General features: G+C 42.8%; 1 protein-coding gene across 1 annotated transcript in view; it reads right to left on the reverse strand.

The window, feature by feature from the left end:
* Positions 1-4,885: 4,885 nt before the first annotated feature.
* Positions 4,886-25,497, reverse strand: part of COL8A1 (collagen type VIII alpha 1 chain) — a 30,654-nt gene continuing 10,042 nt past the window's right edge. The window contains exons 2-3 of the mRNA XM_056858260.1: positions 9,445-9,763; positions 4,886-6,994 (exon numbers count right to left, since the gene is read on the reverse strand). Coding sequence (XP_056714238.1) covers positions 5,088-6,994; positions 9,445-9,760 — 2,223 coding nt within the window. The 5' untranslated portion in view covers positions 9,761-9,763 and the 3' untranslated portion in view covers positions 4,886-5,087. The remainder of the gene's footprint in view (positions 6,995-9,444; positions 9,764-25,497) is intronic.

Genomic DNA, 25,497 nt, shown 5'->3' on the forward strand with positions numbered 1-25,497 from the left:
ATTAGTCCATGCTTTCAGTTTTATCATGTTTATACTGGCTAAGTGCCACAAATAAATTATACATCTATCTATCTACCTTAAAGGGAAGTAAAATGGAAGGTGCAATGTTTCTTGAGTAATAAAAATTAAAGAGAATTACCAATATTCCTCAATCTTTTAAAAAAGGAAGTTGTTGCTAAAATCCTTCTCTTTTTATAAAGAATGTGGTGTAGTGGTTAGAGTGCCATACTGGGATTCAAAAATCCCCCCTCTGCCATGGAGGCTTGCTGGGTGACCTTGGGCAAGTCACCCAATCTCAGCCTAACCTACCTGGGAGGGACTGTGGCTCAGTGGTAGAGCATCCGCTTGGCATGCAAAAGGTCCCAGTTAAATGGACTAGGCAAGTAGGTGATGTGTAGGTGATGTGAAAGACCTCTGCCTGAGACCCTGGAGAGCCGCTGCTGGTCTGAGTAGACAATACTGACTTTGATAGACCTTGATGGTCTGATTCAGTACAAGGCAGCTTCATGTGTTCATGTGTACCTCACAGGGGCTTTTTTGAGGATAAAGTGGAAGAGAAGAGAATGATGTAAGCTGCTTTGGGTCCCCATTGGAGAGAAAGTCAGGGTATAAATGAAGTTTTTAAAAAGTCAATAAAATCTGTCATTTACTGATAAAGATGATTGAACATGCTGTAGTCGTTTGAGTGCTGGAGTAGGATGAGGAATACCCAGATTTGAATCTGCACTCTACCTTGGAAACTCGCTGGGTGACCCTCACCTTCATCTATCTCACTGGGTTGTTGTGAGGATCAGATGGACGAGAGGAGAACACTGTAAGCCTCTTTGAGTGAAAAGGTGGTGTATAAATGAAATAAACATGCTGCAGTGCAAACAGCCTTATGGCACAAGCATTTTCCACAGGTGCTCCTAAAATCTTAGGAATTACCAATTGATGTCAAGATCTACCAAGTTATTGATATTAACTTTGCCACGTAGTTTCCCTTATTGTCAAGGCAAGTTTAACAAAAGCTCCTCTGTTTATGCTTTCAAAGTGAAAGCAAACAAGATTGAATTCTACCTATCCATTGCTGCTGCTAAGAATGAGTCATCATCACTGTGGGACTTTCTGTGTGAAAACAGGATGTAAGGGAGCCAGCTATGGGTTCCCAAGTGCAAGGGGGTACTTTACTTGAACGCATATCCTGTGGATCTCAAGATGACCAAAAAGAAATTCTTTTTTACACAATGAGTGATTAAAACGTGGAATTCGCTGTTAGAGGATGTAGTGATGGCCACAGGCAGACAGATTCATGGAGGACAAGTCTATCAGTGGCTACTTGTCATGGTGACTCCACATTCACAGGCAGGAAACCTCTCAGTAGCAGTGCCAGGAGGCAAAACCAGTGGAAAACCTTGGCCTCTGTGCCCTGTTGTTGGCCTGCCAGATACTGTATGTGAAGTGTCTTGCCCAATAGTCAAGTGTTTCTGGTATGGTAGATTTTCCTTGCAGTACCCATTATGCTGGGCCTGTTCCCTGTTTGTTCATAAATAGCTGGGAAGCAGTGGCAGCTCCTATACAAGAGATGAGCAGATGGTAGAGAGGGTGTAGCAGTGGAACAACCATCTCGTCCATTCCTTCATCCAATCCCCAACACTGTTTATTCTCACAGGGATACCAGCTCGTCTAGACTTTCACATTTGGCCACCTTGAGCCAAAAAGGGAAAGGTATGGTAGAAATATTGTCGAAGGCTTTCACGGTCAGAGTTCATTGATTCTTGTAGGTTATCCGGGCTGTGTAACCGTGGTCTTGGAATTTTCTTTCCTGACGTTTCGCCAGCAACTGTGGCAGGCATCTTCAGAGGAGTATCACTGAAGGACAGTGTTACTACTCTGAAGATGCCTGCCACAGTTGCTGGCGAAACGTCAGGAAAGAAAATTCCAAGACCACGGTTACACAGCCCGGATAACCTACAAGAATCTATGGTAGAAATATATGGTAGAAATATTTCAATAAATTAAAATAAATTTCTGCTGACCTCCCAGTCCTCTCCAGTAAGGAAAACCCCATTGCCAGAAGTTCCAAGTTCTACAGAGCCTAGCAGAGATTTAATTTCTATCTCCACAGCATCTCAAGAATAGATCAAGCTCTGGAATTGCTCCAAAGAAATCATGAGAAAGCCATGTTGCTGTGTTGCAGCAAAAACAGCCTTAGTGTGACTTAAAGATTAATTATGTAATAGAAGCACAAGCTTTTGTGGATTTAATCCTGTTTTGTTAGATACCATTACATCTGGTGAAGAGGGTTTTAGCCCACAGAAAGCATATTCTTCAATAAACCTTAGTCTTTAAGGTGCCACAAGACTCCTTTCTGTTTTCTTTCATAGTAGTGATGGTCAACAGACCATTCCCTTCATTAAGGGTTAAAATATCCCTGACCATTCTGTGACATCATAGCAACTCTGCCAGTGGTTGCCTTGAGGCATTATTCTAATGTGGGAGAAAACAGTGAGAAACAGCCTTGGATACCCAGATGTTGTTTTTCATAGAATGACAAGAAATAAATATGCTTAAACATTTTAAAAAGACATTTAATAAGTTCTTTTAAAATCAGTACAAAAAATTAAATACAAAAATTATTTGCTATTTTTCATCTCTCTCATATATATCCTAGCAACTGATCCAAGGAAGCCCTGGTTCATAAATGGACCATTGCTCTCAATGCTCTATAAAATATTTGATTCCTAGCACCATATCTCAGGCATTGCAGTCTTCTGCTGATGTTATACTGCGTTAAACTCTGTATTTAAATAAAAGAAATGCAAGTTTCAGTCCATATCGAGGCTGGCTTGAAGAGACTTGAAGTTTCCGTTAAATATGGGAGCCACACTTAAAATGTTTTGGAACTTGTAACAATATCGAAATTAACAAACAAAAAAAAGGTGTGATGTGCAGTATACTGTTGTTTCAAAATAATCTTTGTAACTCCTTTTTCCCTATGACATTAGCAACATTGTTGGAGATAGGCTACAATCCAACAAACAGTAGGACATGCTTAGACCCCTTGATTCAGCTGACTCCAATCTAACTAGGAGGAAAACACGCATAGAAGCAGGCTTTTGTGCAGGTATTAGTACTTGTAAAACTTTTGTGCAAACAGGTACTGCATAGGCAAGAATTGGCTCCCGTTCATTGCTGCTCGGAGCAATGTTGAATCTTATTTTATGGGGCAAGGCATTTACGGGGGGCGTATCCCTTCTCCAGTCTTTTCCCAATGGCCATCCTTTCCCCCTGTTCCGTAAGTGGGAAGGGATTGCCCTTGAGGAAATCACAAGGGTGGGATGTTGGTTTTGCAAGATTCTGGGTGAGTGCTACATTCCTCACTGAGGGTTTCCTGGGTATCCCAGGACTTATGTTGATGTCCTAAGTAGCTACCAGCATTACCCTATTATTTTGGGTCAGCTATGCGCATGTAGAGAAATGATGATAGTGCCAATCAGTCATTTAGTGGGAGGGAACAGAAATGAATTCCTCTGCCATCTGTCAAATGGCAGATCTGCATGGTTATCACTTGTTGGTCAGGGTTATGTTTTCATAGCCATAGCTGTGGTATGTGTATCCATGTTGAATAAGAGCAATGGCTTTAAATAATGCTGGATTTTGGCTGTAGTATTTTGTAACTGCCACATACAGAATAATCTGTAGTCTGCACATGCTCATAGGCAAATGTAATTAGGAATGAAATTTAAATACTAAGGGTTTGAAACTGGTTTCTACACTAACACTGCAATCCTAAACAGAGTTACACCCTTCTACATCCAATCAATTGGAAAGGCATAACTCTGTTTAGGGCTGCACTGTACGGCTGAAGTCCCATGTACACCTGCCTGGGAATAACTTCTCAGTAAGCTTGGGCTATGAATGGTGTTGCATTTATGCAGCTAATTTGCATGGCACTGCAGACAAAACATAGGCAAATGCACCATTATGGATTATTACTAGCCATCTTATCCTTTTCATAAGTGGACATAGAAGATATTAGAGGAATAAGCAGCTTTGGTTTCAAGCATATCAAAGAACCATGGGTGCTTTCTTCTAAATCCAACAAAAAATGACTTATTTCAAGAGCCTGGAGAGTAATGGCCAAGCTATGTCGTAGTGGGGCTCGCAAAGAGAGAGAGAGAGAGCACGCGGTCCAGCCAAAGTTAAGCACTTTTGTATCCCATTGGTTTCAAAGGCAGTTATCCATGCATGGATCTCTCTCCAGTTAAAATCAATGGAACCCAAAAGTTAAAAGAACATAACTGTGGCTAGAACACGCCCAGAATTCAGTGTTTGTTTGGGCCATATCTTGACCCAAATATTATGCCTTAGTTACAGAAGCCTTACTGTTCCCAGTATCCATTTCCAGGGATGGTTACTGCCTTCATATAACTGATTTCATGTGCAATCATAAACTGTGTTATACTAAATCCAGTGTAACACAGTTTAGGATGGCAATGTTAATTACTTTGGCATCAAGGTATCCAAAAAGTTGTTGATTTTCTGTGTACCCATACATCTACCTGGCTGCCTAAAAATATTCCAGAAGCTAGGAAGATGAGCTAGTGCTTGCTGGAAAAAGCTTTGGGAGAGTTTTCCTTTGACCTTAGTACTGTTCTTTATCAACCCGTTGCATGAAAAGAAAATGACTTTTGGCATGGAGAAATTTGTTTTATCTTGCAAGACTGTGGACTGTACTTTTAAGCCTGCATTTTAAAATTATTTCTAGAAAACAGTACTGTAGCACCTTCTCTTGCTTCTTTTTTCAAACCTTCCTAGAAAGCAAACAGTAGAGGGGAAAGATGAAAACCTGCTGTGAACCTTAGCACGGTGTTACCCTTAATGAAATGGAGCAGGCAAATATCAAAATATTCTATGTACAGCAAACAGCTTCCCATTGGGTTTATTACCACCTTTTCGTTTTATCACAAGCTGTACATAATGTTTAAAACTGTAATTTTATTGTACACGATGTTCCCAAACAGTCATTAAATGCGTCTTTCAATGGTATAGATTTGAAGCATGAGAGGGGGAAAAAGAGGTTTCGTTTTGTCTGAAAGTTCAGTTTACATGGGATACAACAAATATCCTGAAAAAGATGAATGAACATATTGCCCAGCATAGAGTCCTGCTGCCTGTTCAGATGGCATTTGGATATACACTCTGTCACCCTGCATCAGCTGAATGACGGCACTCCCTGAAGCTTGGTCCAGGAAGCCTTTCTTGTATTCATCGTAGGTGTACATCAACGGATCGTTGTTTTTGAACAAAGCCACCCAGACATTCCCTCCTTTACAGTGAACATGGTAGGCAAAGTAGTAAATCCCAGGGATTTCACAGGTGAAGATGCCAGTCTGTGGATTATAATTCTGCCTGCCATTATACAGAAGCCTGTCAAACATCACAGGCACCCCAACTCGTGGGAAAGGAGTGGTGAGCTCGGCTGTGAAAGCTGGCATCTCGTAGGCCGCACCACCGTTTTTGCCTTTCTTCCCCATGTAGCCATGTGGAGTCTTTACTCCATCGATGCCTGGGCCCATCTCAGGCAAATATTGTCCAATTGCTGGTGGTGTGGGTTGGATTATTAGTGGGGGGCCAGGGGGACCAGGAGGCCCTGGAGGTCCCTGGGTGCCTGGTTGGCCAGGTAAACCAACCATTCCAGGCTTCCCAGGAGGCCCTTGTACCCCTGCAATACCAGGTTTCCCCATTCCTGGAAACCCTGGCGGACCTTGTACACCTCGTTCACCTTTAGGCCCAGGAAGTCCAGGAGGTCCAATTGGGCCACTGGGTCCTGCTATGCCTGGGATTCCAGAAGGGCCTTGATGCCCTTGAGCTCCTGGGATCCCAGGCTCTCCTTTGGGCCCCATAGGTCCATGAGCACCAGGCAGACCAGGCAAGCCTTTGTGGCCAGCTTCTCCTTTTGGTCCAATTGGGCCTGGTAATCCTCGTAGACCTGGAGGTCCAACCTCCCCAGGAAAGCCGGGTTTTCCTGGGAAACCCTGTAAGCCAAGTTCACCTTTTGGACCAAATGGCCCTTGTGGCCCAACAAGTCCAGCTTCTCCTTTAGGGCCTGGGAACCCCATAGCACCTGGGGGACCCATGAGTCCTGGCAACCCTGGCTGGCCTGGCTCTCCTGGTGGCCCACCCATGCCAGGTGGCCCCATGTGCCCCTTTTCACCCTTAGGCCCAAGTGGCCCTGGAATACCACCCATGCCACGGTCACCTTTAGGTCCAGGGAAACCTGGCTTTCCAATCCCAGGTAGTCCAGGAGGACCCGGTAAACCTGGCAAACCTTGCTCACCTTTCCCACCAGGAAATCCTGGTTGACCTGGGATTCCATCTTGGCCTGGCTTTCCTATACCTGGAAGGCCAGGAGGACCTTGAATTCCAGAGGCTCCACCTAACCCTTGAGGCCCTGGCTTCCCTGGAAGCCCAGGTTTGCCTGCAGGTCCCTGTGGGCCTGGAAAACCAATCAGTCCTGGCTTGCCTATTCCTGGAAGTCCAACAGGACCTGGAGGACCGGGTAAACCAGGTGGACCTTTTAACCCTGGCAGTCCTGGAATCCCAATGCCTTTATCTCCTTTTGGACCAGCGGGACCTTGTAATCCAGGCTGACTTTTCATTCCTGGCTCACCCTTTGGTCCTGGTTGCCCTGGCAAACCTCGATCACCTGGTTTTCCTATTCCAGGTAGTCCATGGGGTCCTGGTGGACCTTGGGGCCCTGGAATACCCATAGGTCCAATCTCTCCCTTTGGCCCCATCTCGCCTCTTGGTCCAGGAGGCCCCATTGATCCTGGTTTTCCGGGCATTCCAGGCATTCCTGGTTTTCCAATCCCTGGATATCCTTGTGGACCTGGTTTTCCTTTGGCTCCTGGCACTCCATGTCCTGGTATCCCTGGAGGTCCAGTAGGCCCTCTTGGTCCAGGCTCCCCAGGAGGACCACGCTCACCTCTCAAACCAGCTGATGGGATTTCTGTTTCAGAAAGGAAAGAGAGAAAGACAGAGAGAGAAATATGTGAGATGTAATTGAAATCACTTGGGTGCTTGCAAACAGAATGGCTTGATTGAGATATTGACTGGGTTTGCTGGAAGTGCAGAAAATGCCAACTGGCGTTTCTGGATAGCAACATATTTCCAAAGCACTGCCACATTGCCATGTCAATAGCTTCACTTCCCATTTCATATCCCAAATATATTTTCCTAACATATTCTTCATATGGGAGGATGCCGCCTTTAAAATGCATGGACCTAACAGTGCAATCCTAAGAACAGCTTCCTGGGCGTGAGCACCATTGAGTAGACTTGAGTAGGATTCTGAGTATACCTGCTTAGCACTGTGAAATGGACTCCTTTACCATTATTGATGACTAAATCTATAAGATGTAAACCTGATTGACAAGTATGATTCCTTGGTAGAAATAGTTATCTAAGGCAAAGAGGCAACATTATTGAATCATGGAAATTCCTTTTATTGCTTATTCCAAGATATTAAAGGCAGGTTCCAAAGAATAAGGAGCCCCGTGGCACAGAGTGGTAAGCTGCAGTACTGCAGTCAAAAGCTCTGCTCACGACCTGAGTTCGATCCCGACGGAAGTTGGTTTCAGGTAGCCGGCTCAAGGTTGACTCAGCCTTCCATCCTTCCGAGGATGGTAAAATGAGTACCCAGCTTGCTGGGGGTAAAGGGAAGATGACTGGGGAAGGCAATGGCAAACCACCTGGTAAACAAAGTCTGCCTAGTAAACGTCAGGATGTGACATCACCCCATGGGTCAGGAATGATCCGGTGCTTGCACAGGGGACCTTTTTCCAAAGCATAAGACAGAAAATAACAGAATTTTTAGGCAGAGTCACACAACAGGCTATTTCAGAAATTTGCAGAGTATGCAGATCATAACTCACATCAAATACAATTTCATATGTTACCACCACCGCCCGGGAGACCTCAACTAGATCTCCGAATTCTAAACAATTCTAGGCTCCTTTTATACATTTTGACATGGGAAAGCTAATCCTGTGGTTGTACTTATGACATCTTCTCAGGGGTCCTTCTTCTTTCCCAAAGCAATGTAATCCTTTCCACCTGTTTCACACTTCCCCAGGCGCCTCTATATAGCCAAAGGCAGAGTTGGCTGATAGGGCATAATCCTATCTTCAATGTCAGACCCATCACTCACAGCAAGGTGAGAGAGGCTTAGAGAAGGTGTTTGAGGCAGCTTGTAAAGGAGTCCAATGCAAGCCAAGCACCCACCCCCCCATCTGGATTTTAAAACGGCCACTTTCTGGCTTTGTAATCAGTATGTTGTTACTTTGGTCAAGGCTATTGGCTTTCAGCCCAGGCTTTTCTCTAACCAGCTCTCGGTGACATTATTGCATAAGGTTTTTTCTACTTGCCATTCACTGAGAGGAAATCTAGCTTTTAATTAACATACATTGCATGAATATAATCTTAATAAGTCTAAAAAATGGCTAAAATGTGGCTAGCCCACTACAACTGCTCTGTATGTTTTTATGTATTTCAAAACCTAGAAAAGTCAACCAAAATCTAAGAAATTGTTGATTGGGTCATGAGAGGAGTTTGGACTCCCTTCTTCGAACTGTGTAGATGGCACAGCCACTTGGGCACGGGGACAGTTATTATTGTGCACCTTCTCCACAAACAGATATGAAAACAGGAATGGCAGAATCAGGCAGCCTCCTCTAGCAATTACCCATAGGGAGGCTGGTTGCAGCAATTATTCTGCTTTGAGAACAATGGTGCAAAATGCTGATAAATCAAACTGACCTATACAAACGTTTAAAGTTTTGGCTTTTGAAGAACAGAGCTATGAATCAATGGTAAGATGTTTCAGCATAGAATTTCCAGTACACTGTGCAGCAGTTCTTAGTAGAGGAGCACGGCTTAAAAGTAACCATGTAGTTCTCTATTAATTCATTCATTTATCCAGTATTGAGTATCCTTCCCCAGTAAAGTTCCGTGAACTCTTTACCTTAGGATTTATTTTAAATGACTGATCCTGACAATCACTGACCTTGATTTTGTAAAACTGAGGGATAAGTAAATATTAGCCTCTTGTTTTTATAGTCTGTGTTTCAAATGCACCTATTTAAAGTACTTGATTAACCAGTCCATCAGCTGGCGAATTAAATGTAAATACATTTAAATGAAAAATTTCCATTAAAAATCTGAAAGGAAGAGAGTGTCCTGAAGGGAAGAAAACGCAGTAAAAGCAATTCCTCACAGTAAGAAAGAAATGTGATCTTTTATCTGTCTGACATATACAAAAGATCGAACCAAACCCAACTGTTTTAAAAAACGAAACCAATTAAAGGCTCATCTAGGTTTTAATAAGATATTTTGACATGGTACATGTATACTGGAGTAGGAGAGGGTGAGAAGGAAGGATGCATTTCTTGGCAATATTACCTTTCTGTTTCTTTAAAATCCTCTCCTTGCCAAGCATAGGTAGTGGTGGGATTTCTTTCAAAAACTGAGGCACATATTCTTTCCCATACGGTATGGGTGGTGGTCCCTCCTTGCCCATGCGCTGCAGTGGAATGCCATCTTTGCCCATTGGCATGTGAGGTACTTGTCCTTGTTGTCCAAGGGCTTGGTACTGTGGGACTTGGGGAGGTAGCTGCTTGATCCCATAATAAGCACCAGCTTGAGTTGATCTCAGTAGCCCAATGTAAATGGTTACAACCACCACCAACAGCCAGGTTGGTGCTAGCAGCACAGCCATATCCTGCAAAAAAAGAAAAGAAAAAAGAACCTATGTTGCAAGAATAAATATGGCATATGCGGTCATCCATGGAACAAATCAGCCAAGAGGAAAACACTAATCTGGTAAATTGATGTTTCTTTCCAGTAAACAGGTGTTTTAAAAGGTAAAGATAGTCCCCTGTGCAAGCACCGGGTCATTACTGACCCATGGGGTGATGTCACATCACAAAATTTACTAGGCAGTGTTTACAGGGTGGTTTGCCATTGCCTTCCCCAGTTATCTAAACTTTACTCCCAGCAAGCTGGGTACTCATTTTACCAACTTTGGAAGGATGGAAGGCTACTTGAACTAGCTACTTGAAACTGACTTCTGTCAGGATCGAACTCAGGTTGTGAGCAGAGCTTGGACTGCAGTACTGCAGCTTACCACTCTGTGTAAGAGGTGTTCTGCAAGAATGGAAATTCTGGAGCGTTGTTATGGTGAGCTATCTTGCCCAAAACTGATACAGCTGTTCCTTTCGGCAACAGATTCTCATTTGTACATCCCAATCTGAATGTGGGAGGGGGTCCTATTTTTCCTTTTATCGGGGGTGGAAATTTTAAAAGATGTATGGTTGCATGCCACCTAATTGTCCTGGCATACATTTCAGGAAAAGCTGGTATAAGTTGCACTACATTTTAAATAGAATCCTATTAAGGACTGGTTGTAAGGAATGGGGATTCTCATTCGACTAACATTTGCTTTCCCATGAACAGACAATGCTAGGACCAGTGAACCTGTTCATGAGTAAGCACTAGCCTGCTACTCACAATGACAACTTGCAGTGCAATTCTAAGCAGAGTTAACCCCTTCTAGACTTCAATGGACTCAGAAGAATGTATCACTGCTTAGGATGGAACTTTTGGCGTGCTTCCTTGAGAGCAAGGAAGGTTTCAGCCCAATGTTTTAAACCAGCGGTTCCCAAACGTTTTGGGCCACCACCTCCTTGGTTCCACAAACTCAACCCCAGCGCCCCCTGCCCTATCCAACAACACAGTTGAAGGGGCCCACCTCTAGTGCCCCCCTGCTGTCCCCTTGCCTCTTAGTGCCCCCCTAGGTAAACCCACCGCCCCCAGGGGGTGGTACTGCCCACTTTGGGAACCACCATTTTAAACCAACCTTTCCCAGTCAATAGATTCCAGCTTTCCATCAGTAACAGGCTTGCGCTGTCATAGAAGGAAATTGCAAGCCCTGTTGGTGTCTTCTATTACTAGTTAAATCTGTATGGCTCCTGCTCTTTCTTGAAGAAGCTCAACATAACACACATTTAGTTACCTCTTTTTAAAATTGTTTTTCTATTGTGTCAATGTTATTTTGCTCATGTGCATTTCCGCGCAGCTCTTTGGGAGGTGAAGCCCCTCCCTCAAATCATTTACTGACACAATCTGACCATCTATGATCCCAGGTAGAATCAACCTCACATATTGTATAGATGCAAAAGCCCCCACAAGACAAAGTAATTAAACCTCACCACTGCAAGGAAACAAAAGTCCACTAACATAGCTACCGTGAAGGTGCAAAGCTGTTTGGTAGCTGTTTGAGGTGGTCAATGGATAGTAGAACAGATTGCATGTTTAACTCACAGGTGATTGTAGATGTCAAGCAAACCATGTTCAACTGTTAAATGTGTTTGCAGCAAAATTTTAGGCAGCCTGAAAAGAAATATTCTTAAAAATCTGCCCCTAAACTGCTGCAAACAAAGCTAGGGAATAAAAAAACCTGGAACTAATTCATGTATGAAAGGTAAATATAAAATAACAAGCAGGAAATCTGCAAGGATTTGCAGGAGTTTCTTCATTTTCTCCTGTATTCTCTTCCTCACTCTATTTCTTATTTCTCTCCTCTGGGCAGAACCCAATCCTCTCTCCCTTTCCTGCTTCCTTTTCTCCTTCCCACTCATCAACCAACCTTTTTTTATCTGCCCCTTCAGTCTTAGCTTTATTATTTATTCATTTATCCCTCACCTTTCTCCTCAATGGGGACCCAAAGCAGCTAACATGATTTCCCTCTCCTCCATTTTATCATCACAACAACCCTGTGAGGTAGGTTAGGTTGAGAGAGTGACTGGCCCAAGGTCACCCAGCAAGTTTGCATGGCAGAGTGGGGATTTGAACCTGGGTCTCCCAGATCCTAATCTGATATTCTCACTACTATACTACACTGTCTCTCAGGTCTTCCTCTTTCCTCTCTCCTGTGTTAGCCGAATTGCTCCTTTAAATGGGGAAATTAGCTGAGCAATCGGTAACTATATATTTTTATAGCAGGGTCGCACTCAACTATAAAGACAGACAATGGATTCCAAATTAAATAATGTTTATGTCTTTCTCATTCAATTAAGTGATGCACACAAACATACAGAGAGTCTAAGAATATCAAGAGAGGAGTACGAGCACAGTTGCCAACGTGACAGGAGATCGTTGGTTGGGTATATTTACCATATCTAGATGAGGTGTTGTCCAAATTCACGTAGACTAAGACAGATTGAAAAGTAAAAGCCGAGATGGGGGCAGGGGATCCCGTAGACTTGACCAGCAAGATGGGAGGGAATGTGGTTAGGCTGCGCAAAACCAAACCAACAGAGTAACGGCAAAGGTGCCAGGAAAGACCTAAGGTTGAGATCCAAGAGAGCGATATGGGCTGGGGGCACCCCAGATATACTATTTTTCTGGGGGAGGGGAGAGGGGTTTCACTCCTCCTAGGTTCCCAGGTGGCAAAAGGTGACAAAGGATTAAGCTGTGGCTACCGGGGTGAGGTAGTGAGAATTTGGAAACCTATTCTAATTCCGATGGCTTCTGCAACCCGTGATGAACTGGAATTTCTCTGCTGATGAGATTAACATACTGGAACAATGAGTGCGATCTGTGCAAACTTTCTGAGATCGCTGCTGCTGAACTGGAGGAACGACTCATCCTGATATCTGGATTGCTGCTGACGGCCCATTAAGCGGTGGATGTTGCAAGAGGGGGGGTGTTTGGCACTGACTACGTGACACACTGCTTCTCATGACATGGCTGTGGCTGGAACAGAGTCTGTACAGGAACATGGCTTCCCTCAGGTTCACCGGAGGCTGCCCCTGCATCTGCTTCCTGGCTGCTAACTGCACAGCGCTCGCAGGAACGGCCGAGTCCCTAACGACGGAGTGCGCAGCGACCGTCCCGTAGCATTTGGGGCGCGCGCGCGGCCAGTACAGTAGTCAAGTGCCTGCATAGCGGGTTGCCAGGTCCCGTCCGGGAGGTTTAGGTAGGCCCGCATGCTATCACCTGGCAACCTCTCCCTGGGAAAAGGCTAGCCAAAGTCATGTAATAGCAAGTTACTCGAGTGAGCTTTGTGGTGGCCACAAGTTACACAAGTTGTATGGAGGCTGCTGCTGAACACAAGCAAGTTGTGTGGCATGAAGCACAGCCATTGCTTCACCTGGATGAGTTGTGCAAATTGTATGGTAGCAAGATGCCCAGTAGTTGCTACTGGAAAGAAGCTGTCCCTTTCCCCTGCTTCTTACTGTCAGAAACCAAGGTTTGAAGGCTGGCAATATTACTGTGGTTCCCTAGCAACCTCCACAATGGCTGCTGAGATCTCTGAGGGCATCAGTTTCTTAAAGGTATTGGTGGTGCTTCTATTCGTTTGGGATGTGTTAACCATCCACGCTTGTTTTGTTGGTTTTTAGATTTCAGATTTTTCTGCAAACTGAGGCAATGTTGAAAATCATCTATATTGATATTGAAACAAATAAACCAGAACTCACAGTATGCTTTGTAGACATTTGAGGAACTTAAGGAATCCTGTAAACTCAAGGTTTCCCTTATTGCTTTCTCTGTTCTGTTTTACATTTACAATCGTTTTTACTCTGAAGAAAAAGTAATCTGGTTTGAATCAGACTATTCAGTGTATTATTTTGTGAAACGCTGACTAAGCCTACTTGCCGAAAGCTACAGTTGACTGCAGGATGGGGATTAACTGTTGTGCTAGTGTTTCAAGTATGTGAACGATCCACTGAAATACCTTGACATTTGAAAGGATAATTAACAATTTCAACAGGAACATTTTCAGATTAACAGAGTAGGTTTAGCTGGACAATCATTTCAAATATGTCAGAAGCACATTTAACCTTTTAACCTGCATTTTATGGGTTTTTTAAAATTTATGTAGTTCATTAATGCCCTGCCTTTTTTTTTTTGGCCAACATTGGCACCTAACACAGTTTACAACGCTGTAACAACAGTTTAAAACAAAATTATTACATTAAAGAGAACAGATTCCTCCCCCTCAAAAAACTGAAATGAGCCCAGGCTGTTCCTCTCCATCTTCACAGCACTGTGGGAGGGCTGTGGGGACAAAGGTGCCTTCCATCATCTGTGCCACTGGTTCTCAAACCATAGCTATCTGAGAACTCCCCATTTAGATTTACTCCCCCCCCCCAGACTCTCCATTCAGATCATACTACAGATTCTGTATTTGGGAACCAATTCCCGAACACAAGAACACAAGCAGGCATTGTTCCTTGTTACTTCTTCCTCAAAATACCTTTCACCTAGGAAAACACCCTGACCCGTATCTTATCCTTAGGACTCCATTCTTAAATCTAACATATATCACGATGTTCTGAAATGCTTAAGTATGGTGCTAGATAAAAGCCATTTAATATTATTCTTGTGCATGATTGTCTGTTGTGGTCCCATGGTTTTATGGGCTGATATCCTGCCATAAAATACTTTCTTACCCACTTCTTTCTAAAGCTAGCAAAACATGGAATTGGCATGTCTTCTGCTCCCTTTGATGCAGCACCCACTGTGTTTTCTTAATCCTCACTTTCATGCTGCTTTATGGCTGATCTTCCTTCAGGAAAGCAAAGCAATTTTGACATTTGCATCTTGCTCCTGAATCTGGGCCATGTACAGTATTTCAGTGCACTGTACTTTGATGGCCATGTCCAAGAGAAGGGAAAGGGCAATGGGCCCTCTTATTTTCTTTGCTTTGTATTAATTTTATAGCTCGTTAGAAAACCCACATCCCAATCCAAGGGGAAATATTCAAGCCATGAAAAATGCCTTTACAATATTTGTTTTGAAAAAGTCTCCAGCCATTTAAGACCATTTTGATGGGAAAGTGGAAGGGTTTTTTTTCCCATTGCAAAGCAGGAATCTGGTCTTGTGCATGTACTCCCTCCAAAACTGGAAGAATGTGTGTGTCATGGGCCCTGCCTTGGGAGCTGAGGAACTGCTTTTAACCACAACACCACACTGGTTCAGTAGAGACTTGGAAGCCCTTCACATATACTATCTCACAAATCTGCTATAAGATAGATCAGTATTATCATCATCCCTGTACTGAAGCTGTGGATGCAGCTGAGAGATGCTGGCTTGCTTACAGCTGTTGCATGGTAGGAACCTCATGAAGCTTCCTTCAAAGTTCAGGTATGACTAAGCCACTCATTTTGACATTTTTTGTCTTGGTCCATGTCTGTGGCTATACTCTGCCCTTCGGTTTCCCCTTTCCCCTTGCTACTCTTACGCTTCAGTTTCCCTGGAGTGGTGAGGAATAAGGACAGGACATCAAAGGTGAAAGACATAGCAGATATGGGCCCAGCAGACACACTGTCCAACCAGAACAACCAGAACAATTTGTGCTATATTGTGTCATAGGTTGCCAACCAGCCTGGATGTCTGGTCCTTTTAATGGAGGTTTCTATTAAAGGCACTTTACATCTCATGTAATGCGGGAATGGGAATACGCCATATTTTTTTTACAGAAATGAAGCAGCAGGCAAAAGGAACATAAGCCCATGCTCTTAGCTCATTGCGTATAGCTTGTAATGTTCTCTAAGCAAGCAAACTTGTCAATTTCTGGGTGGATATCAGTAAGTAAGGTAGAGGCTGGAAGAAAAATGGTGAAATGAATGAACCTAGTACAAGATTCATGTTTGGGTGTGCAAGACAGAGCACTTACTGTTTCTGTTTAAAAACACACACACACACACACCCGCATTAAGGTCCCAGAAGCAGGAAAAGACTTAATGTCACCTAGAGATGCAAAGGCATGCAAAAGAAACATGGGAAAATTAGAGAGGGCTTCCCCCACTTTTTTTCTCCAAGACCTTTTTTCTATTTGTTTCAATAGGAAAAGTGCTGTCCTAAGAAGACTTACATCCTCCTAAATTGATTGAACTCAGTGGGCTTAGAATGGTGTAACATTTTCTTAGGATGGCACCATTACAGCTAGAAATACGTTGGAGGAGCTTTCTCTCCTTTGGTACTGAAATCCATAATGGTTTTGATAAATCCAATGCAGGTTTAACATTGAGGACAATGTGTAAGATCCTGTCGAAAAAATCCATTCACACAAGGGAGGTGGTTTTTGCCAGTTTTCCCCTCCTGCAGCAACCCTCCCCCCTCATGCTGTTCCTGGGGTCCAATGTTCCCCAAGGAGGGCAATTGGTAGGGTTGCCAGCTCCGAGTTGGGCAATACCTGGAGATTTTGGGGGCAGAGCCTAAGGAAGGTGGGGTTTGGAGAGGGAAGGGACTTCAATGCCATAGAGTCCAGTTGCCAAAGTGGCCATTTTCTCTAGGGGCACTGATCTCTGTTGGCTGGAGATCAGTTGTAATAGCAGGAGCTCTCCAGCCACCACCTGGAGGTGGGCGACCCTAGCAATCTGGGTCAATTTTGGGCTGAAGTGGGAGGGGAAGTCACACTTCTGTGGCTGGAAGTTTTAGACAGGATCCAACACAATGTGTTCACTGTTGTCAAATGTACATCAGTGGACATTGTGCATTCCCACATGAGCATCATTTTTGTGATATTTTAACCATTTTGTACTAAATAATTTTATCATTGCAATATTTTTTCTAGAGTCATACTGACACTTGTTCATGTCCAGGATCTTAAATAACAAAATTTGAAAAGAGCACTGCCGAAGTAGTCAACAATATTGTATGGGATAATGGGCTGACACAGTATTTCTCAGTGCAATCCTAAGAACACTTTCCTAGGAGTAAGCCCCATCGATCAGACATATTTGGAACATAGTGTTCCGAGTAAGCCTGTGAAGGATTGCTCTCTCAATTCCTACCTTCATTTTAATCTATGCATACCAAACCATTTCTTGTAATCTCTCAATGAGGTGCTGCTTAAGCAAAATATACCTGACAATGTATACAGGTCTATGAGGCATAAAGACTACAAAACACTGTTGCAGTGTGACCTAGAGTGCAACATGTAGTATACCACGGTGGACTGGCAACAACAAAAACTTATACACAAGAATGACAAAAGTTTTTGATCCTAATTCACGTGAGAGGGTATAAAATATAAACATTGTGCCCGTTCATTACATGCGTCATGCAAAATTTTGTGTCAAATCTGTCCTGTTGAAATCTATTAAAATCTCATTGACTTGGAAAGCACCAGTTTTGTTTTCTGTTCTAACATCAAGTTTTATGAATGAGGAAACCATACAGCGGGTCAAACAGTGACATTTAAAGTAGGGCTGTCTGATTCCTAGTTCCCAGAGAAAGCCAAAAGCACACACACATAGTCCCTGTTTCCTTAGTTTTAATATATTCTCAAAAAGCAGTTGATCACAGTTCAAAGGGATTTCAAATTTATCTGGAAGTGGGAACGTCAAGAAAAACGCCTGTTCGCATCATTCATTGCAATGCAAAGCACAGTTGCCACCACCAGCCGGCCTGATTCATACCTGAAGCACAGCCTGTTTCTCCTTGGCCTTCTAAGAGGCTCTGTCAGCCACGTGTCAACACTACCATCAAGCCTATAAATCTTCGAGATTACTTTTGTTTGGAATTTCTCCTGCCATCCTGATGAGGAAATAATGGGGCTGCAGAATTCCTCTGGTACATGCAAAAGCTAACGGAGTTTTCTTCTCAAGCACTATTATTATTTTATAATTGAAAATAAAGTTGAAATGTAACCAGACACAGATGGTTTTAATATATTTCTGAGAGGTTCAACCAATGTATCGTTCGTTCGCCAAAGAACATGGCTAGGATAAGCTGTATCTTAGGCCATATTACATTTTAACCAAAATGATTCAGGATGTTGTATTGTTGGCAGCATACACTATAATGTTGTGGGTTTTTTTCTTTACCCAGGTACAAGAAACCTTGGCACCGCCTAGTAGTTTTGATTTTTTTCTTTGTGTTGAACTCCTTGAAAGGAGTCTGATACTTCAATAACCGCAACAGTCCAAAAGCGAGGCTTGAATTTCCTAGAAAAGCTTGTTGGCATGAAACTTGTTTCATGTAGGACATTGAGCAGTTGAGGGCCGTGAAAACAAAGCAGACATGCCCATCTGGTATTTCACAGAACTCTCCAGTGCTCTTTCAGCACATATACAGCAGAGGTGAACCAAGGCAGAACTACAAAGAGCCAGGAAAAAGCTGAATATCTAAGTAAGAATGTAAAAGTTAGGTCTTAGAAATAATATTTGACATTCTAAAATGGCCATGTCAAAAAGGGTGGGATTAGGACTTCTTTTTCAGGTATGAGGAAGGATGGAAAAGTCAGGGTACAGGCTAAGGAACACAAGGAGAGCCAGCGTGGTATAGTGGTTAAGAGTGGTGGTTAAGAGTGGTGGTTTGGAGCAGTGGAGACTGATCTGGAGAACCGGGTTTGATTCCCCACTCCTCCACATGAGCTGCAGAGGCAAATCTGGTGAACTGGATTTGTTTCCCCACTCCTACACACAAAGCCAGCTGGGTGACCTTGGGCAAGTTACAACTCTGATAGAGCTCTTTCAGCCCCACCTGCCACACAGGGTGTCTGTTGTGGGGAGGGGAAGGGAAGGTGATTGTAAGCCGGTTTGAGTCTCCCTTAAATGGTAGAGAAAGTCGGCCTATAAAAACCAACTCTTCTTCTTTCTTCTTCTTCTTCTTCTTCTACAACACAACTCACCACTATCTCCTTGAGGCAGCAGCTGTTTTGCTCATGTTGCGCTGTAAAGTGCAATGCTTGCAATCAATCAAACAATCAATCAGTCGTTGGTTCTTGTAGGTTATCCGGGCTGTGTAACCGTGGTCTTGGAATTTTCTTTCCTGACGTTTCGCCAGCAACTGTGGCAGGCATCTTCAGAGTAGTAACACTGAAGGACAGTGTCTCTCAGTGTCAAGGGTGTAGAAAGAGTAATATATAGTCAGAAAGGGGTTGGGTTTGAGCTGAGTATTGTCCTGCAAAAGTATTGTCCTGTAAGTATCAAGATAATGTGCTAATGAGGGTATGGTATGTTAATATGGAACCATTGTATCCTGAAGTGATCTGTTAATGTGTGTAATCCAAAACTAATCTGTATGGCTATTGTTGAATGTTGTCTTTGTCTGGAGGTGTTTCAGGGCAGGAAGCCAAGCCTTATTCATTCTTAAACTCTCCTCTTTTCTGTTAAAGTTGTGCTGATGTTTGTGAATTTCAATGGCTTCTCTGTGCAATCTGACAAAATAGTTGGTAGAATTGTCCAGTCTTTCAGTGTCTTGGAATAAGACCCTGTGTCCTGTTTGTGTCAGTCCATGTTCAGCCACTGCTGATTTCTCAGGTTGGCCAAGTCTGCAGTATCTTTCATGTTCTTTTATCCTTGTTTGTATGCTGCGTTTTGTGGTCCCGATGTAAACTTCTCCACAGCTGCAAGGTATACGATATACTCCTGCAGAGGTGAGGGGGTCTCTTTTGTCTTTTGCTGATCGTAGCATTTGTTGTATTTTCTTGGTGGGTTTAAACACTGTTTGTAGGTTATGTTTTTTCAAAAGTTTCTCCATCCTATCAGTGACTCCTTTAATAAATGGCAAGAATACCTTTCCTATGGGAGACTGTTTTTCTTGAGTTTTCTGATTTTTGTTTGGTTCAATGGCCCTTCTGGACCACATTGGAAAAACCACTTCTTACATCAAAGATTCAACTCACTTCATCAACAAAATCAGTCCGTTAAGACTCAATCCAAAGGATATATTAATCAGTTTTGATGTTGTATCCCTCTTTACCAAGGTTCCAGTTAAAGACACAATCTCATTGATTAACCAGATTTTTCCAGAAGATATAACAGCCTTATTTCACCATTGTTTGACAACAAGTTATTTCCTATGGGATCAAGAATTTTATGAACAGATTGATGGAGTAGCTATGGGAAGTCCACTCAGTCCAGTAATAGCAAACTTTTACATGGAATATTTTGAAAAGACAGCATTAGAATCAGCACCTTACAAACCTACAGTCTGGTTCAGGTTCGTAGATGATACATTTACCATTTGGAGCCATGGTGAAGAAAAATTAATGGACTTTCTAAACCATCTTAATAATATCCATCCAAACATTCAGTTTACCATGGAAAAGGAAATTGAGGGTAAACTCCCATTTCTTGATACCCTTGTCATCCGTAAATCAAACCTTCAGTTAGGTCACAAGGTCTACCGGAAACCAACTCACACAGATCGCTACTTACACAAAAACTCCAACCACCACCCCCGACAGAAAAGAGGAATAATCAAAACATTAATGGACCGTGCAAGACGGATCTGTGAACCACAGTTTCTCAAGGAAGAAACTAACCATCTAAATCACGCACTGCTAGCAAACGGCTACTCCAAGAATGAAATCAGAAGGGCCATTGAACCAAACAAAAATCAGAAAACTCAAGAAAAACAGTCTCCCATAGGAAAGGTATTCTTGCCATTTATTAAAGGAGTCACTGATAGGATGGAGAAACTTTTGAAAAAACATAACCTACAAACAGTGTTTAAACCCACCAAGAAAATACAACAAATGCTACGATCAGCAAAAGACAAAAGAGACCCCCTCACCTCTGCAGGAGTATATCGTATACCTTGCAGCTGTGGAGAAGTTTACATCGGGACCACAAAACGCAGCATACAAACAAGGATAAAAGAACATGAAAGATACTGCAGACTTGGCCAACCTGAGAAATCAGCAGTGGCTGAACATGGACTGACACAAACAGGACACAGGGTCTTATTCCAAGACACTGAAAGACTGGACAATTCTACCAACTATTTTGTCAGATTGCACAGAGAAGCCATTGAAATTCACAAACATCAGCACAACTTTAACAGAAAAGAGGAGAGTTTAAGAATGAATAAGGCTTGGCTTCCTGCCCTGAAACACCTCCAGACAAAGACAACATTCAACAATAGCCATACAGATTAGTTTTGGATTACACACATTAACAGATCACTTCAGGATACAATGGTTCCATATTAACATACCATACCCTCATTAGCACATTATCTTGATACTTACAGGACAATACTTTTGCAGGACAATACTCAGCTCAAACCCAACCCCTTTCTGACTATATATTACTCTTTCTACACCCTTGACACTGAGAGACACTGTCCTTCAGTGTTACTACTCTGAAGATGCCTGCCACAGTTGCTGGCGAAACGTCAGGAAAGAAAATTCCAAGACCACGGTTACACAGCCCGGATAACCTACAAGAACCAATGAACTCTGACCGTGAAAGCCTTCGACAATAATCAATCAGTCATCTAGGTTCATTTAAGAGGCTGTGAATGTACTTCATTGATGAGGTAGCACATCTGGTTGAATTGTCCCAGTGTCCTTAAAGCCCACCCTTGTTGAGACTGTGAGCACTTTTGGAATTTCAAGAACTCTCACAGCCCACACAGAGGCAGGCAATGGCAAACCACCTTTGAACGTCTCTTGCCTTGAAAACCCTATGGGGTGTCCATAAGTGAGCTGTGACTTGACAGCACTTTCCATCACCATTGCCAGTCAGATTAGAATATTCTAGAATCTATAATATTAGACCATAATAGACCAATGGTCTGACTGAGTATAAGGCAGCTTCATGTGATGTCCAAATGCAGACTCTGTTTTGAAAACTGCTATTCCCATTTTGAATAATGAATAATGATTTATTACATGGTGGCTCACTGACCACATCAGTAAATTCAAAATAGATGGGATGAATTGTTTTCCTTTAATCCAAACAAAACAGTCTTGGAAAAGAATGTTAAATTAGCCTGACGTGATGTACCCTTTGTGAACCCTACATCCCCTATGATCTTTTCCTTCTTTTCTTTCTCAGATTTTGTTTTTACTGTTGTTAAAAAACTTCCAGACAAATAAGGCCCGCTGGATTCAAAAAAACTTTCAAGTGAAACCACAAACCAAGCGGAAACTAGTCAATCTTGTAAAAAAAAAGCCATGCCTTTGCAAGTTCTCTTCAACAGCACAAAAGCTCCAGAGAATAAAACATCCTGAAAAAACACATTTATTTGGGAGGAGAACATTTCAGACAAATGGCATTTATTGGGCCAGCAGACTAGAATTTTTAAAGCCCAGCCACACAGGTTAGATATACAATGACAAAGGTTTGGCTTGAGGAAAACTTGCAAAGAATCTATTGTTCTCAGAGCGAATAATGCAGATGTTGAAAAACTGTTGTCACATTTTTTGTTCCGTGTGGATTTCTAGCCCAGGGAACCTTCACTAGGCAATGCACTGCAGGTGAACAAAGACCCGGCTTTCTTTCTTTCTTTCTTTCTTTCTTTCTTTCTTTCTTTCTTTCTTTCTTTCTTTCTTTCTTTCTTTCTTTCTTTCTTGCTTGCTTGCTTGCTTGCTTGCTTGCTTGCTTGCTTGCTTGCTTGCTTGCTTGCTTGCTTGCTTGCTTGCTGTAACACCCTCAGTTCTTTCATCATGGGCCTAACCCAGCTGCTTAAAGTGAACCATGGCCAACGGAGAACCAGTTCCTTTTACGTGACTGTTATATACTCAAACCACAATTAGTGCCCCCCTTTTTGGCATGGAGTCTGTCCCCAGGAAGGCTCCAGTATGTCTGACTGATGAACTGCAGTCCTGCTGCAGAACGTTTGGACTGTTCATGTTCCAGATAGTCAATCTGTGACAGCTTCATCACACAATCTCCATCAAGAAAAATAGGTGCAGATACCGTCTCTGAACTGCATCAAAGCCACATTCACATCCACACATGCTCCCTTTAACACCACAGTGAATATATAACTGCTGACTCTATAAAAACACGATGTTGGAGCTCATGATAATTTCTGCTAGTGGCACATCCCTGACTCCACCCTCCTGCTGCAGCCCCCTGATCTATCCTAAATGGTTCTCTGGGACCATAAGGGACCCAGTCTGCAAGGGACAACACGAGGTAGCAGGAGTGGAGAATCTTTAAAAATCCCAGCCCAGGTAATTCTGCCCACTTCTTGGCACTCAAGGTAATTCTGCCCACTTCTTGCCACTCAAGGAATTAAGGAGTGAATAAAAGCACTACACAGTCTAAAACCAACACAAAAATCCTTTTTTGACCTCTTTAGAATGAAAACCATCAAGCAGGATTGATACCAACCAATATTTCTGATACCTTAAATACGTTTCAAAGGACAACAAAACACTATCAACCTCTCCAATACTAATTTCAAAAATCTGAATTTAGAAACAAGTACTTGTGATCCCGAATGAAAGTTGTTTATAAATAATCTTTCTCTCCATCTCTACATGTAAAACGTACTGCTGTAAGAAGAATACTGTTGAGCTTATGGGCTTGCAACATTAAAAAAAATTGTAATTCTCGACTGTCCAGTGTGACAGTCAGACGTGAGTTGTGGGTTCTCTTCAATGCCTGCAAGTGAGCTGTCCAATTCAGATCAGGAGCACAACACACATGGCTAAGAGGCTTCAGTCTCCTGCTGTGTCCTCCTCCTGACCCCTGTGCTGGGTGCGGCGTCTGTTTGGCCCATGGGGAAATCCATGTGCACCCTGTTTATCCATAATATGTGAATTGGCCCTTATAATTCTCTAGAATGATTATTCACTACAACAAGTTTGTGCAATCCAGTAACAGGGTACAAAATTTCTGAGATTATTCCATTGCATCTGGCATGGACTTATCAGTTGTTCATTAAAAAGGAAAACAATCCCCAAATTAGCAATTGCTAATTGGAGTGTTCTCATTTTCTTAAGCAGAGAAAGTGACATTAATGCAATTCTACCATCAGTTAATTTCACCAATTCCCTTGATTGGTTGCAGGGACACACATACCTTTCCTAGGGTTAGGATAAAGTTAGCTACTCTAGTATTCAGTCGTGCAGCTGCAGGGTGGTTTGCCAGAGGATAACAGGCTTCTGCTACTGAGCAGAAACGGAGGCGGAATGGGGACTCAATGCCCTTATCAAAGGGTGCCCAAGATGGCAGCACAGGCTTGGGGCCTTACAGGGCAGCATCCTGCAGGCACATAGTTGCTGAACTAGCCTACGCTGGACACTTGAACAGTTATGTGCCTGCATGGTGCTGCACTAGAAACTGCCTTCCCTCCGGTGCCATCTCACTATTCCAGGATGGGAAGGCACTGTGGCTCAGTGGAAGAGTACCTGCTTTGCATGTCAAAGATCCCAGGTTCAATCCCAGGCATCTCCCTTTAAAAGAATCCAATATGAAAGATTTCTACCAAAGAGTCTCTTTCTGACTGAGACAGGCTGATGATCGGACTTAGTTTAAGGCCACTTCAGATGTTAATACACACTCAGCAAAAACACCTCATAAGCTGCTGCTGTTATAAAATCCTTGGCAATGAAAAGCAACAAAGGAAACTGAATAAACCCCCAACATAGATTTTGTGGTACCCAGAGAGAAACCACATCAATGTTCTACAAACTGTGCTGGACATACAACCTGTTATCATCCTCTAAGCCATCAAGCGACTCTTATTTCGGCCTTTTCTGAAGGATGATTGGAGCCCACAATCCACAAGGCTGCAACATGAGTAAACAGGATTGAATTACTTCCACGTTCCAGTCACCAAGAATGCTTCTTGGAAGGGGAACTCCAGCTAAACCAAGCCAAAGGGGAGAAAGAGATGAGATACAAAGGAGTTTTCTTAATTAATGACACTGAATCCCAGGGTTTCAGACTCCGTGCTGTTTTATAGGCATGTATAAAAAGGGTTTACAGTCTTCTGGCCATCTGATTGACACCACATGTCACAGGGGAAAAAAAAATCTAAATATACCACAGATTACTGCAGTTGTAAAAGATACCTTGCAGTTTCAGAATGAATGCTGGGAAAAGAATACCTAACATGTCCAATTACACATCCTGCCAATCTATAAATGTAGGTGAGAACACGAAGCTGAAGAGACAAGAACATTTGTTTAAACTTTGACTGCTGTTATGGAAGGTTACTGACAAATGCCCGTGCAGAGCAAGGCTGTTTTCTGAAAGGTATTCGATCAGTCTGATTTGAGTCTTTTAACTTGATAAATTCACAACTGGGACTAGAACTGACCACTAGATGGCACCACTATTCCACACAGGTCCCCCAAACGGCTGAACCACACTTACCAAACAGGTGCATTATTGGCATACAGTAAGCTGCCGGATTTGAGGCTCCCGAGAGGACGTTTACACATTGTGCAGTACAAAATGCCTATGCTGAAGGCAAACATGTGAATTGCATTTTTAGAATGCCACGTGAAAAGGTAATAGGGCTACAGTATAATGGAATGGTTCAGGATGGCATCTTATAAAGACAACAGGAAGGTAGTCTTTGCCAATGTGAATGCGATATATTTTCTATATGTTGGATTTGTTATCCTGCTGTAACTGCACTGGTTTCTACTTCTGTAATTCCATTTTCTGCCTTGCTTGACGTATAATGTCTGATATTTTTTTGTGCTGTTTCTAATCCTTGTGGAGATGGATCACAATGGGTAGCTGTGTT

This window comes from Euleptes europaea, chromosome 12 (genome assembly GCF_029931775.1).
Source record: "Euleptes europaea isolate rEulEur1 chromosome 12, rEulEur1.hap1, whole genome shotgun sequence".
Taxonomy (NCBI): Eukaryota; Metazoa; Chordata; class Lepidosauria; order Squamata; family Sphaerodactylidae; genus Euleptes; species Euleptes europaea.